Source organism: Seriola aureovittata, chromosome 7, assembly GCF_021018895.1.
Source record: "Seriola aureovittata isolate HTS-2021-v1 ecotype China chromosome 7, ASM2101889v1, whole genome shotgun sequence".
In the NCBI taxonomy this organism is placed as follows: Eukaryota; Metazoa; Chordata; class Actinopteri; order Carangiformes; family Carangidae; genus Seriola; species Seriola aureovittata.
The window spans coordinates 26,465,526-26,480,620 of NC_079370.1; the positions used below are offsets into that span (position 1 = coordinate 26,465,526).

At 39.0% G+C, this 15,095-nt stretch overlaps 2 protein-coding genes across 2 annotated transcripts; both read right to left on the bottom strand.

The window, feature by feature from the left end:
• Positions 1-265: 265 nt before the first annotated feature.
• On the bottom strand, positions 266-5,405 carry LOC130172777 (major histocompatibility complex class I-related gene protein-like). Its single transcript, XM_056381695.1, has 5 exons — positions 5,043-5,405; positions 4,273-4,542; positions 3,372-3,650; positions 2,475-2,777; positions 266-1,951 (listed from the first exon to the last, which is right to left on the bottom strand). Exons 1-5 carry the CDS (start codon positions 5,107-5,109, stop codon positions 1,752-1,754), a joined length of 1,119 nt encoding a protein of 372 aa, XP_056237670.1. The 5' UTR covers positions 5,110-5,405; the 3' UTR covers positions 266-1,751.
• A 1,873-nt stretch (positions 5,406-7,278) lies between these two features.
• LOC130171648 (major histocompatibility complex class I-related gene protein-like) lies at positions 7,279-13,697 on the bottom strand. The gene is made up of 7 exons (XM_056379717.1): positions 13,321-13,697; positions 12,242-12,508; positions 11,415-11,693; positions 9,418-9,747; positions 8,059-8,157; positions 7,882-7,899; positions 7,279-7,741 (listed from the first exon to the last, which is right to left on the bottom strand). The coding sequence occupies exons 1-7, from the start codon at positions 13,367-13,369 to the stop codon at positions 7,695-7,697; spliced, it is 1,089 nt and encodes a 362-aa protein (XP_056235692.1). The 5' UTR covers positions 13,370-13,697; the 3' UTR covers positions 7,279-7,694.
• Positions 13,698-15,095: the final 1,398 nt, after the last annotated feature.

Genomic DNA, 15,095 nt, shown 5'->3' on the forward strand with positions numbered 1-15,095 from the left:
TTAATAGATATCAGTCAGTGGTGTTGGATTCCTCTGTGGCTCAACCTCTGGATAATTAATGTTGAACTCAATTCAGCATTAACCACACCCAGAGCTCGTGCACATCTTCCTCCATCCCATCTGAAACGTGCTCTCTGTCCTCTTCCTTGTTCCCAGCACTCTGAAATTGTGATCCATTCCATAAATTAATAAATATTCTTTTAAATGTTTACAACACAATATATTTCCACTACACACTCTGAAACACACCCATTTTCACTTTGCATGCATTTGATAACACAATCAAAAGGTTCTTTATTAACAGTAAGATCACACACATTTAAATCATTCTAGATGGTAACATACAATATTGTCCCAAAAATGAACAAATAGGCATTGAACTATTTCATTCATCATTTCCATCAGAATTTAATTAATCAGAGACAGAAAATTTAAACTTCATCTAAAAAAATATGGTCCTAAAAGCAGGGACATAAAATAAAAACAAAAATTAGGTGAACTTAACAGCAGCTCAGAGAAAGTGTTCTCTTAAAGCAAAGTGCTATTATTAAAGAAGAATAACAGGTTAAAGCACAGATGATTAATATTCCTGGTTAAAAAGGAGCAGCAGTCCTACAACAACTCCAGTGACAGCACCAGCAGGAAACTCTGAGGGAGGAACTGGAACCACACCAGAACCATCTGCCTGCACTTGTCTACCTGCTCATTCCGAAATCCAAAACACACTGCATCATTTAATACAAAGAATTTTTATTTGTTCATCATTCTTTATCTAATCTTACATAATCTAATCTCAGACACTCTCCACGTCTTGCAATAAGAAACCCTGCTTAACCTGCTTCTGCTTTGGTTTACTTTTCCTTTTGCTCACAGATCAGAGGTGGAGATTGTGTTAAAAGATCAGAAAGTGAGTCAAGTTACCATCATCTGATTTCCACCAAATTGTGATTCATTAAAATCACTTGCTGCACGCAGTTGATCTTATCTGCTGCATTATTACACAAGAAAAACATCAGGGATCACACAGACAGGGTGATATTAATAATCTCATTCAACTTTAAGAGGAATCATAACTATAAGCCCATTTTGAGCAGGAAAAGAAGTTTTGTACAGTTTTTTTTAATGTTGGAAACAATTGTATAAACATAAAATAAAACAAGAATCTGTTTGATCATGTGCACACTGCAAAGATGATTACATGTCGGCTGGCTTTGAAGATTTAACAGAGCTACTGGTTTGCTGTTTTCTCCTTCACGCTAAACTAAGCTAAGCTAAACTAAGCTAAGCTAAGATAAGCTGAACTTGTCTGGGAGCTAACTGCTCAGAGTTGACACTGATATTGATTTTCTCATCAAACTCAAAACATCATCACCAAAGAAAGAGCAAAGTATTCGATTTTCATATTCAGTGTGCACACTTACTAATGATCAAATGACAGAATTATATGTAGGAGCCATGAATGATTGGAGGACTGGATTTTTGTCACAGTAAAGTTGACCTTTGACCTTTGACCACAAAATTCTGAAGTTCCCTCTGGGCTTCCTGATATATCGCATACGCAAGAACGTGAGGTCACCGTGACCTTGAACTTTGACCCTCAAAATCTAATTGGTTCATCCTTGATTCCAAGTGCACATTTGTACCAAATCTGAAGGAATTCCCTCAAGGTGTTACTGAGATACATATACCCATAATATCAGGGGAAACTTTTTTCTTCCTGTATGAAGCATCTCATTGAGTGTGTCTGGCACTCAGGTTTCTGGATTCAGTCTCATAGAGAGCTCAGCGCCGTTGTCAGGGGCTTTAAGATCAGAAACATGCTGCTGATCCACTCCTGCTGCAGTGCATCTGTTCTTCCTCCGAACCAGGAAAACAGTCACAGCGATGAGGGCGACGAGGGCAGCAACAACCACTGTAACAGTGATGGTGATGGTCATGTCAATGGACTTTTCTGTTGAACAAAAAACAAAACAACACAAAAAAAATGAAGACGGATACAGACAAAGCAGGTTAGAACAGAATCACATTCATCAAGACTGAGGAGTTCAAACAGTATAATCAGTGATTCTGGCTTTTACCTTAAAAGTGTACATCTATGAAACTAGTATGTGTTGGATTGGAATGAAAGACACAAAAAACGAAATCAATAAAAACATTTAATGATCACAGTTAAAGTTCTGTTCAGTTTAGCAAAGTAGATGCAACCCAATTAAATCCTGTTTTCTAGGTGTCACCGCTGGCTGCACAAACCTGTTATTTGATGGTGAAAACAATTCAAAACAAAAACCTTGTTGGGCTCAAATGATCTGACCACTGACCCTGGGGTGTAGAATTTCTTAGACTGAATTATTTAACTGGTTTATTATGAGTTTTGTTGAAGAGGAATTTGCAGCTGAACTGGAGAACAAGAGCAAAAATACCCAACAAACCACAGACATGACGTCACATTCAGGAGCCGCTGATCTCACTCTTACCTTCGTTGGTCCTGATCACCGCTTTGTCCAGTTTGGTGACGATGTCGTCCTCAACACCAGAGAGCTGAAACACACAGTCGTACCTCCTCCAGTCTTCTGGATTGATGGATGATAAATTGAGGTCAACGCTCATCTGGAAGGTTCCATCATGGTTGGGGAGGATCTCTCCTTGGTCCACGTCCTCATGAAGATCCTCTCCATCTTTCCTCCAGAACATCACGGCTCTGTGAGGGTAGAAACCTGTAGCGTGGCAGCTGACTGGAGAGGAGGGAGTCTTCTGGAGGAGAGACACTGAGGGACGCTCTGGAGAAGGGGGGGGGGTATAGAAGTAGTGATGGAGAGTGAAGGGGAAAGAGAAAGAGATAGATATGTGTTTTCAGTTGTAGATAATTGTGGCTGACCAACCCTAAAGGGAGCTCAATCAACAACATGCAACAAGCAAAAAAAAAAAAAATAACAACAAGACAAAGAGTCTTCAGCCATGTTAGCAGCTCTGTGCTGTCAGCTAAAATACTAATGTCTGCATGCTAACATGCTAACAATGATAATAGCAGCATGGTGATGTTTACCAGGTACAATACCATCTTAGTTCTGCCTGTTAGCTGTTACATGTAGACTCAGAGGGGAACAACACCACAGCTTGAAAATACATTTTCAGGAAAGTCGCTACAGTTAGAGAAGAAGACAGCAGTCAAACAGCATCTTTCTCTTCTAACAATGAAACTTACTTCTCTCATAGTAACTGTCCAATGACTATCACCAGCTGACTGAGGTGATGACATGTCCGTCTCTACTGATTGGTCAGGAGCAACTCAACTCAACAATGGTAATTCAGTCTGAGTAGTCTATATGAATATTGTTGTGTTCATGAAACTACATCAGGTCATGTGATTCTACCTGTTCTCAGCAGAGAGCTCTTCCCATAGTCCAAACTCTTCTTCAGCCAATCAGGACAAATCCGAGTTAAAAAGTCCTTATTGTAATTAATTCTCGGCATGTCAGCGTCCCATCTCAGTTTGATGACCACAGCCTGTGGTTTCAGAGCGATCCATGTCAGTGTCGTCAGGTTCAAAAACAGGATATCTTCTCCATCATAACCATACTGATGAAAACCAATACATTCGTCAGTCTCATCGTCCCATTCACAGCCATTTATCTTCTGTAAAACGTGGACGCCTGAGACGGAGACAGAGACACAACAGAGACTGAAGGTAATATCTCCACCAGTTTCAGACTGAGAGCAGCTGTTATGTTGGTAATAATAAGACTTGTTTTCATGGCGGTTAGATTCTGTCTGACCTGCTGAAATCAGTAAAGGTAACCTCGTCAGATCAAGGCAGCTGCAGTTTTCAGTCAGGTGCCACAGTTGCTCTTCACCTACTGCATAACTTCATTGCATGATGGGTAACACCTGGCAGTCACCTGATATACAGAACTTTGACCAATAACATTACGTGTTACAGAAACTCTTCTGTAACACGTAATTTTTTTAGTCTGATTTTGTCTGATGAAAGTTCACTCTTACTGTACAAAATGTGTATGCTGTTTGTGTTGACAACTTTACACGCTACATAAATCAAATAAATAAAAATAAATAAATTAGTAAATAATTCGGAAATAAATGTGCAACAAACAAATACAAATACATTTTAACATTTATTTTTTATTATTTGGCATTATTTTATTAATCAAGGTGATTTATTATTTCCTGTGTCACTTTTGGGCCCCCGTACTGTAGGGTCACTTTATAACTAAGATACAGAACAGTTTGGCAGTAAAAAAGGGAAATATACTGTACCTCCACTTTGGTCGAACTCTTGCTTCAAACGGAAAATAGTGGCTTTAAGGAGGTTGGGCTGGTTATAAGAACACTGCGCATTGTACCACTCCAGCTGCTGCGGGCTGTCATCTAAATATTTTTTCACCCAGTCCTGTTTTGCCTCTACTATCTTTGTGTCGGGGTCGCAGTATCCCACCATAATGTCATCAACCTGTGCGATAACCTCAAGCTCAGGGAGGTTTGGGACTCCAGAGGACACAGTGAAGAAATACTTGAGGGAGTGTTTCGCTGTGGGACAAACAAGGTTTTCATGATAAATACACAGGCATTATAAACATGATACGGTGCCTATAGAAAACCATCATACCCATTTGAAATAATTACTTTATTTGTTGTACAAGTTGAAATCACCACCCATTTAAAAAAAAAAAAAAAAAAAAACCTGTTCCAGGTTTGTCTACTGATTTTCCTTCACAGCATCAAACGAACGTCAAAAAATTAAATGCTGCGTCCTGTATTGAATCAATACATTTGTCCCGTATTTTTGTTCATGTTATGTCCTCAAAGTGCTGTGAATAATGTAATGTCCAATAAAACCAAACCAGTTGTAGCCTACAAGTGGATTGGAGAAGCTTTTGCAGAAGTGGGCGTTGTAGCCTCTGGTGGTTCACCTGGTAGAGCACATGTCATTAAGGCTTATTGCAAACGGCAGTGGTGTGAGTCTCTTATTTCCCCACAGAAAAGGTAGCAACACTAAGTGAGACGCAGGAGGAAAATGTAGATCTTACCTGCTGATGAAACGTGACAGAAAAGAATCAACAAAATTAACTTCCCCATCTTGCTTTGTTCGTCCATTGCTTTCTCTCGGTGGATGGGAAAAAAAGGTGGAGCCAAGACAAACGGTTGTTGGCAAACCAGTATTCAGCTTGTCTTCAGTCTGCAATAACTGTTGTATGTTTTTCTGTATCACAGGGAGCCTATTAAAATTCTACATGGTCACCTGTGATAATCATGAAAGCGCAAAAATCCACACGTTCACAACAGGAGGGTCGCCTGCTCCTTCTCCTTATCCAGGTGATCCCAGAATTGGCACTATCCACACTTCAGGAGTGGGTTACGCCCCATGTGTAGAGGCTACAGTCCTCGCTGCAGCTGGCCCCCGGTTCGAGTCCCTCTTCGGACGGCCCCTTCCCCTGCATGTCATTCCCCCTCTCTCTGCCTCCCCATTTCCTGTCTCTCTCTACTGTCCTGTCCATTAAAGGCACAAAAAGCCCCCCCCCCCCCAAAATTGCATGTCTTAAGATAGAGGTTATGAATATTGGCATTATTGATAATAGAATAGGCATAATATAAAATAATATTGACATTATAAATGTCTGTTTTTTTTTATAGGCTACAACTTATTGAGAAAATGTAACTTCAATATCATTATTGACATAATTTAATGCGGTGTGTTTATCTAAGTGCACAGTGGATGGCAGTATTACAGCACAACCTGTTGTATTTTGAGCAGAGGGGAGGAAAGAAAGAATTGTGGCTCAGCCTTTGATTTCACTGTAAACTGTCTAAGATCCTTTGTGATGACTGGCGACACTGTTTTCCTGGTCAACGAAAACACACATATGGTCTGTTGTTCACCTTCTGGACAGGAATGAAACCCTGTAGAGACAGAACAGGTGAGGGGCGGGCTGGAGTGGAGCAAGGCACACCTGAACTCACATACACTTTATATAAAAGGACACTTAAACTTAAACAGATGCTCACATTGTTGAATTGCCTCAGCTTGTCTTTCATAAGTCTCAGTGTTTCAGTCAGGAGTTTTAACTCGGCTAGTTATTGATCTAACATCATCACCTCAAACCCAATGCTGCGTTGTTCAGGTAAAACATATAATATGACGTGTGACTGTAGCTCACGGTGTTTGTGGTTAACCTCGTTTAGACTTCACTTCCTGTTACTAGTAAAGAGGCTAAAGTGTGATTAACTGATGTGACTGAGCAGCAGTAAATAATCTGAGCTAATTCAATTTTGAATCGTACATTTAGCGGTAAAATTCAGTCTAGATTTGTCAGAATGATAATTGTACACTACTAATTGTGTCACTGGTGTTCAGGCAGCAATGGCTGAGCTCATTCATAAGAAAAATTAGTCATGTTATGACTGCACTTATTTTAAATCAGACTTCCACAGAAGGAAGGAAGGAACATACTGGTGTATCTGTCTGTCATATGAGCAAGATCATCGCTGGAAAAGTCCTGGAAAAGTCCTGGAAAAGTCCTGGAAAATGATCTGTAGAAGAGAGCAGCAGCCCTGATTTATTCGTTTGTGTGTTTCTTAAAGAAAAGTCAACAGGGAGTTTGTTTTCAAATTCCTGTAGTTGTTCTAAATATTTATATAAAAAAGTTTGAAGAATATTCCTTTAAACCATTAAGAATAAAAGAGACAAAAGACAAATAAAATGACACAATAATGATTAATTGAAAAATTATGTCATGATTAATTGTAAACATATACTATACATTACATATCATTTGGGTTCATAAATAAAGTATAATGTACTCATCACAGATAAAAACCAGAAATGTAATTCAGTTTAAGCCTCCTGTGTTCGGGTGGAAGCAGAAATCTTTGAGGCAGATAACCTCAGCAAGTAAAACCAAAACTGTATGTTTCCTGACTTACATGCAGATAACACTTTTGTGATATGTGATTTTTGCCAAAAAACCCCCATAAACCTAAAGAGATGGAAGAACACTCACATCAAACAGAGTAAAGATTGTCCAAAGTTCAACAGGGCACATCATGAGGATTTCACTGAGATGTTACTCATCACTCTAGAAGAACGAGCCTACAGGTCGTCTGTGCAGCGGCTTGTTATGACCCATAGCTGTATTTTACTGTCAGGCGACAGAAGCAAAGGAAAAAGTGCGGTGGATGAAGCGAGTCCATGTAAGAAGGGTGGTGGTGGATGTGTTGAAAACACAGGAATATGACACAGAAGCGCAGTGCTTGAACAGTGGGGAAGTAGTTTATGTTATTTAATCCATGACCATTCATCGAATTGTGTAACCATGACAACAAAGATCATTTAATGTAAAGGTAGTAAAAATAATTATTTGAACAGAAACCACGATATTTTTCTAAACCTCACCTAAACCTAACCATGCCATAACCGTTTGTTATTGTAACCATGACAACTAAGGAGTGGTACGCCTGACACCATATAGGGGCGCTGTTTCAGGAGACCTCTCCATCGGTGGTATCAGCAGTTGAAAACAACAACCTATGGTTGTTCAGTTTTGGAGGACTGGTTTATTTTTGTCCTTTCTCTTCTCTTCAAAGCTGCCATGTTTTTTTGTTGACATGACGATGTCACCGTGTGTGTCTGTAGGATGGTGTGTTTGTCTGCACACACCGTTTGTCTTATTGTTTTGGTGTGATCAGGTTGCTGTGTTCAGTGCAGAGAGTTCAAGGATGTTGTCAGTAACTGTAAAAGTCAGAAATACATTGTTAGTCCACTAAACTACCAACACTGAAATACTACACCTACACAGTCTTGTTAAACTGTTCATCTGCAGTAAAGTACACGTCTTATCTGTAAATGGAATAAAAACAAGTTCTACTTACTAGGTGCAGGGGGTTTGGCTGAAAAGACCAAAACAAAAGGAATGATTTCAGTTGTCAGAACATTTTTTTGTCTTAGTCTCCACTCTGAATCTCATTCCCTCTCAGACTGATAAACCAATCCCCTCTCACTAACACATGTTGCTTCAGTGTTACAATAAAAGCCCCTCAGTCTCTCACCTGTCTTCTTTTTGTGAACAGTAAATCCAATAATAGAAATGAGGATTACAAGAACAACCACTGCAACAATGATGGGGAGGGTCTTGTCACTGGGCGTCTCTGTTCAGCAAAACACAAAGAAACAAAACGTCGTCACATGACGTGCACATGAAGCAGAGGGAACAGAGATGCATGTGTTCATCACAATTTTCACCACATAGGCTTCTGAGGGGTGATGAATATAAGAGTATAATGAAGTGGCTATTGACGTGTGTTTTAAGATACATAAGATTTTTTTTTATCTTCTTTCTAATCCAACATCTTTAAAAGAAATAAATGCAGGTAAATCCAATGAACTCAACTTATTGAGCAACACACTAGACACTAGTGATGAACCTCAACCTTTGACAATCACTGGATCCCCTGTAGAAACTGTCAGTCGTTTTAAATATCCTGAAACTGTGACTGGCGGCCATCTTAACTCTACAGAGAATACTGACTCCATTGATTTGATGATAAACTCTGGAAATACTGTAATAGAATCCAGTGGAAAGTATTTTTATACTTCAATATCGTTATGTGTAAGAAAACAAAATATGAATTAAATATAAAGATTAAAGCTTTGCAGATTGTAAGTGAGTCCTCTCACCTTTTCTACTTGGACTTTGAGCTTTTTAAGAGCCAAAACAAATGTGTACACCAAGTCTTTTGTGCCAAATGCAGCTAAACAGCTGAATGCATAGTTTTCTTTGAATCCTCCCATTTCATTTTATTTAACATGATTTTTTATTGTATTCAAATCGCATTGTTTGTTGCTGTTGTGTCCCTGTTGTTGTCCTGTGTTCTCGGTTGTTCTTGGGTTTTCCACAACATGGACAATAAGGTTCCTAACTATCAAACTGACCCAACAACCCCCTAATGTTACAGGTGTTTCTTCAGCAGAAAACCTATTTCAGCCTTTGAGTTTGAAAGAGGAATTGTCTAATACTAAGATATCTTCAGTTGCATTATGGGAAATGTAGAATCCAGTGTTTTGGGCACTTTGTGAGACTAAAAGTCAAGATATCATGGCCGCCACTGCTCTCATAAGTCAGCCAACATACAAAGTAAAAGTACCACACTAACTCACTGGACTCACTGACTTTAAACTTTCTGTGTCATTACTGTATATTAAGAAATTAGAACTAAAAACATCTTCTCATTACACTGTCATGGGATCAGGCCAGTAATCCTGGTAAAGGAAGACTATAGTTTAATACCAATCTTAATCTTAAAATCATTAACAACTGTGACAATTAACAAATAGAAAGATAAAAACCTAAACAATGATATCATTCAGGATTAAAAAATTAAAAAGAAAATTAAATGCGTGTTTATCACCTTGATCATTTCCAATCCCAGTCTTTTCCCAGTTGGTCCTGATCACTGGTTTGTGTAGCGCGGTGACGGTTTCCTCCGTCACACCAGAGAGCTGAAACACACAGTCGTACCTCCTCCAGTCTTCTGGATTGATGGATGATAAATTGAGGTCAACGCTCATCTGGAAGGTTCCATCATGGTTGGGGAGGATCTCTCCTTGGTCCACGTCCTCATAAAGCTCCTCTCCATCTTTCCTCCAGAACATCACGGCTCTGTGAGGGTAGAAACCTGTAGCGTGGCAGCTGACTGGAGAGGAGGGAGTCTTCTGGAGGAGAGACACTGAGGGACGCTCTGGAGAATTAAAAAAACATCATCATTATCAAGGTATGTAATGTATTTAAAAAAAAAACCCAAAATCATCAGCAGTAATTGATACATTTTACGGTTTCAACTTGAAGAACAGTGAACATATCCTGTGCATCAGTTCAAGTGCACATCATGCAGTTTACCTCCAACATTAAGGGATGCAAAAGTCTGATTCATGCTGATAATCCAGTTGTTAACTGGATTATCAGCTAGGTATATTTAATATTACTCCGTAACAACTATAATAAAAATAGTCCATTACAAATAAAGGTCCTGCATCCTCTCTAGAGGTTCCTGAGTCCCTGGGTAAATTTGGGTTGATTGTGAGATGATTAATGGAGAGAGAAGAAGAAAAGAAAGTTCTGTGACACAAAACTGTATAAATTATTTGAACTCTTTTCTATAATCATAATCACAATTTGACCTTGAACGACCATGAACATTTTATTTATTCAACAGTTTAAAATGAAACCATCTGAAAAGTTTAGAGGGGAAATGTGTTGGTGTCACTTGTTTCAGCACTAACAATACATTGTATTTCATAAAATTAGCATATTTTTTATGTAATCTTTTAATCTGAAAAGTATCTAATTACTCAATCTGTCCACTAAATATAGTTGACTAAAAAGTAGAAGCTTTCCCTCAGACTTGTAGTGGAGTAGATGAAGTAGCATGAAAGGTAAATACTTAAGTATTGCACTTAAGCACAGGACTTGAATAAAAAAAAACTGCTGTCATGCCAGACAATGTTACAGGTGCAAAAAAAAAAAAAAAAAATTCACAGCCCCTTGTGGTCAAGATTTTCACTTGCCGCTTGGGGTTTCTGATGATACTGTCAATAACCAGCCATAATCAGCCGGCCAGGGCTGTGCAATGTAAGAAAGTATAAGAAATAAAAGGAGAGAAAGTCAAGAGAGAAATCAACAAGTGATCTCTCCCCTGTCAAACAAAAAAGAAAACTGAGCTTCCTCCGCACTGTTTGGTTGTGATCATTAAAATAAAAAGTGCTTTGCAAACACATTATTTGGCATCTGTAATGTTAAGGGCTCGGATGTAGGCCGCCAACATTTTTGAGATTTTCAAGTGGGCCATGAGTTGGAAAAGTTTTGGGAACCACTGCATTACCTCACTGATCACCTGTGGGTAATACTCTGGTGTCTGCAGCTGAGAGAAGCACTAGTGTAGTCCCGCCTCCCACCTTGTTCACTGCACCGCCACGTGACAGGCCACCAAAACAAAACATGTTTGGAACTTTTACAAAGTGTGTGAGGCTGATATAATGTACATGCACGCCAAAGATGATCGATATCGGCCGTGAATCGGCCGATCTCACTCATCGATGATCGTATCGGTGGCAGAAAAACATGATGTCGGCATCCCTAATTTACATTTATATCACCATCCTAGTTTGAAGTACAATGAGTTTGAGGTGATAGTAGCACACACAATAGGAATCTTACTTAAGTGAATAAAGTTATTAGAGTGAGATAAGAAAGGAAAGTGGGGAGAGAGAGAGAGAGTAAAAGAAAAAGGGGTCAAGAAACAGCAGAGAGAGTAAAAGAGTAAAAGAGATGAAACAGAGGTGGAAACTTGGTTGTTTACATTGTAAAGTTAATGTTAATTAGGACACAATTCAGGTCATGATTCTCCACCTGGTATCTGCAGAAGACCGTTGGTATAGATGAAATACTTCTTCAGCCAAGCAGGACAGGATTTGGCGAGGAGGTTCGTCCAAAGCACAGTTCTAGTTGTATCTCCATCCCACTCCAGTTTGGTGGTTTCAGCCCGGGGGTTTGCAGCGATCCATGTCTCGGTCTCCCGGTCAAATGTGAGGAAGTCTTCTCCATTATAACCATATTGTAGAAAACCATCAAGCTTTTCTGTCTCATTGTCCCATTCACAGCCCCAGTACTGCTGGATAATGTGAACACCTGAGACAGACAGAGACAGAGACAGAGAGAGCAGTAAACCAGAGTGAGATTCAGCACAGGCAGCTGCAGGTGATATGACTCATTACTGAAGAGATGAACTGTCATTGTCTACTGATCAGACTGAAGTTCACTACAACTCCATTCTTACAATTAATTATCTAACTCCTAATCATGCTCCTCCTTTGTTTTGACATTCCTGCAGCTATTACCATGTTCACATCATGTCCTTTAAACTGTAATTACAAGCAGCTGAGCAGGAACAACCTTTCTCATCTGCCTCTGACTGGTAATTCTGAGTTGGAGAGTCAGGAATTTTGGACACCGACAGTGTTGCAGACTCAGTGAAAACAACTACAGATATGTGAGCAAACCTTTGGCTCAATGGCTGCAGACACTCTACTTCTGGCAGTTACATCAAAATAGAATGTGCAGCTTTTGAAACAGATTTCTTGAGTTAGTGACCGACTCATTAGACTTATTCTTGTGTAATCAAATGGAAAAAAGAAATAAACCAGTAATTGAGGGAAAACATTTTGTCAGACACATACCTCCAGTTTGGTTTGAGTCCTGCTTGAAACTGTCTGTGTCAACTCTGAAGACCTGCTCATAATGTATGCCGTCCTCAGAAATCGTGTCCCAGTGTTGCGGATCATCCACCATTAATCTTCTTGCCCAGTCGTGTCTGGGTTCTAGCGTTTTCATGTTGGTGTCATAGTAAACCATCACAACTTCCTCAAAGTTTGCCATAATAAAATAATCAGGGATGTTTGGGTTTCCAGAGGACATCATGATGTAAAACCTCATGAAGTGTTTGACTGTAGGACAAAGATGATTTGAGTGATTTGTATTTGTTATATTTTTAAAAAAACATTATTTCATGGTTCAACTAGTCATATTTATACTTTGACACAACCTGTAGTTGTTCTCCTGAGATCCGAATATCAGGTTCTACACCAGAGGGACTAGATTTCAGAAAACAACATGCGGGCTGTTTAAGACACATTTGGCTGGAGACAGCACTGGTTAACTCATGTTCTGACATTTTGGAGAGAGTTTGTGAGTTTAAAGGCAACTTAAGGTTTATAACTGCTATGCAGATATATAACAGTGTCATCGGCGTAAATTTGATTTTGGCGCACAACAAGCTGATTAAAAGCTGAAAATTAAACGATAGAATTGAATTAGTAATACTCTGTGATTGGCTATGTCAACAACGCTTTGCTGAGAACTACAAACACCACACCCAACAATGCCCCATTTATCTAATACAGATTTGAATCTCACCTGTGAGAGATCAAATTTATCAGTTTTATGTTTGAGATTTTTTCTGACTGATTTATCTTCCTAATTGATACTGAAATCCCCCATAATAATGACGTCATTCTGAAAATTACAATCTCTTAACATATTTTGAAACTTTGCATTGACCATTATTTGATAAAGGTGGATTATATATAACAGTGAGGTTATTTTTCTTTAGCCTACAGTTATTAGGTTCACTTTACACATGTGAACACATACAGTACCCTTGGGTTCATGGTTAGACTGTATATGTAATTAATCACAGTCTTGCCAATAAATCAGATTAAAGTATAAATATGTATATACATGTATATCATGATCTTACCGGCAGATGCTTTGTGGCAGAAGAGGAGCAGTATCATGAGCCTCTCCATCTTGTTAAGAGAGACAGAGCTGAAGAAGTGACCTGAATAGTCACTTAGTTTCACTTTTTAGTTTGTTCCAAAGATGTTTCCTGGTTGTATTAGATTCTATGACTCTTAAGGTGTGTTCATCTGTTGGGAGAGACTCTCTACAGGTGAACAGAGGCTTAAAAATTAATATTATTGTGTGTGATCCTTTGTTACCTGTTCCCGCCTGCCTCCCTTAAAACTCTTTGCCTCAGCTTGTCCGCTGCTAAAGTTCAAAATACATGTATCACAGAGAAATTGACACTTAGGACATGATACAGTTCCTCACATGACGATATCCGTCATGGTTTGCTATGGCAGACACTTTTTGTTAGTTTTGTTTTGGACTTTCTCACTTCCTGTTTTATTTTGTTATAAGGTTTCCTTATGTGTCTCAGTGTTTTGCTTCCTCTCTTGGTCTTGTTTGTGTGGTGACTGTCTGCCCCGCCCTAATGTGTTTCACCTGTGTTCAATCACCCTTGTCTATATAGTCTTGCCTGCACCGTCTCCCATGTGTTGGCTGAATTTGGGTCCACCCATACTTACCACTAACCCTGACAGATATAATTGTAGTAATAATAATAATAATAATAATAATGATAATAATGATAAACATTATTTATAAAGCACTTTTTAAAATCAATGAATAGTGCTTTAGAAAAGTCAATAATGTCTGTATCACAGCAGCAATCGTTTGCCTGACTGATGACTTTTTAATATCCCTTATTTATATAAGAAGTTCATTAGTCAACACACCGTCTCAGTCTCACACCTTTCCTTGTAGAAAATCCTGTTTGACTTGTTTCTATTTTTAACTCACATTTATAACAGGCTCAAGATCAAGAACGTTGAGACAAGACAAAGCAGCTGAATCAGCTCAGTCCTTCATTCGTCTTCATCAAAACAAGATGAAAAAGTTATTTTTGCTTCTTTTCTGTAACGTTTCATCAGCAGGTCGGATCACATCAAATATTTAACTGTTCTCTTTCTACTCGGTTTTACTCGCACTCCTGCAGGATTTAGTCTAAGCTTTACTTCAACTTGAAAAAACAATAAGTTTTAACTGAATCCTACTGAATACATCATATTTATGATGAGTGTATATTTATAATGAAAACCTTCTTTGTCCCATGCCGTGAAACACACTCTGAAGTATTTCCTCTTCTGGAGTCCCAAACTTCCCAGAGGTTGTCGCTGTCGGACTGGTTGGTGACGTTCAGACTGGAGGCTGCGACACCAACACAAACACCAACACAGCAGAACCAAAACAGACCTGGATGAAAACGATGTTCAATGACAACCCTCCGCACTTGCAGTCCATGATTCATGTTTCTGTGTAAACTTCAGTTTGATCCTTCCGCCTGCCTCCACTGAAACTCTTTGCCTCAGCTTGTCTGCTGCTAAAGTCCAAAACACAAGCAGCACAGAGAAATGGACACTTTGGACATAATGCAAGTCCTCACCTGGATAATGAGATACTTTATTTATAGAGCACTCATCAAAATCAATGCACAGTGATGACAATAATATCTGCAGCAAAGCAGCAGTAGTTTGCTTAATGCTCTTTATAATCTAGAACTGTGGATTCTAAAGGTCTGGCTCATTTGTACCTCACTAATTTTCTCCTTGTACTCTGAGAGCTGCACAGTTGACGACGGTCGATAGTCAAGGCGACACTTACATAAGATTTTTTAGTTAGTTGTACTTCTGT

What these genes read in the sequence shown, in the direction of transcription:
- LOC130172777 (XM_056381695.1), bottom strand. Translation starts at nt 5,109, where the DNA reads ATGGACGAACAAAGCAAGATGGGGAAGTTAATTTTGTTGATTCTTTTC. An exon ending in GAGCTCTCTGCTGAGAACAG is followed by an intron (nt 2,778 to 3,371) that starts GTAGAATCACAT and finishes CCCCTTCTCCAG; the next exon opens with AGCGTCCCTCAGTGTCTCTC. An exon ending in GGTGATCAGGACCAACGAAG is followed by an intron (nt 1,952 to 2,474) that starts GTAAGAGTGAGA and finishes TTTGTTCAACAG; the next exon opens with AAAAGTCCATTGACATGACC.
- LOC130171648 (XM_056379717.1), bottom strand. Translation starts at nt 13,369, where the DNA reads ATGGAGAGGCTCATGATACTGCTCCTCTTCTGCCACAAAGCATCTGCC. An exon ending in CGGTCTTCTGCAGATACCAG is followed by an intron (nt 9,748 to 11,414) that starts GTGGAGAATCAT and finishes TTAATTCTCCAG; the next exon opens with AGCGTCCCTCAGTGTCTCTC. An exon ending in TGGGATTGGAAATGATCAAG is followed by an intron (nt 8,158 to 9,417) that starts GTGATAAACACG and finishes TTTGCTGAACAG; the next exon opens with AGACGCCCAGTGACAAGACC.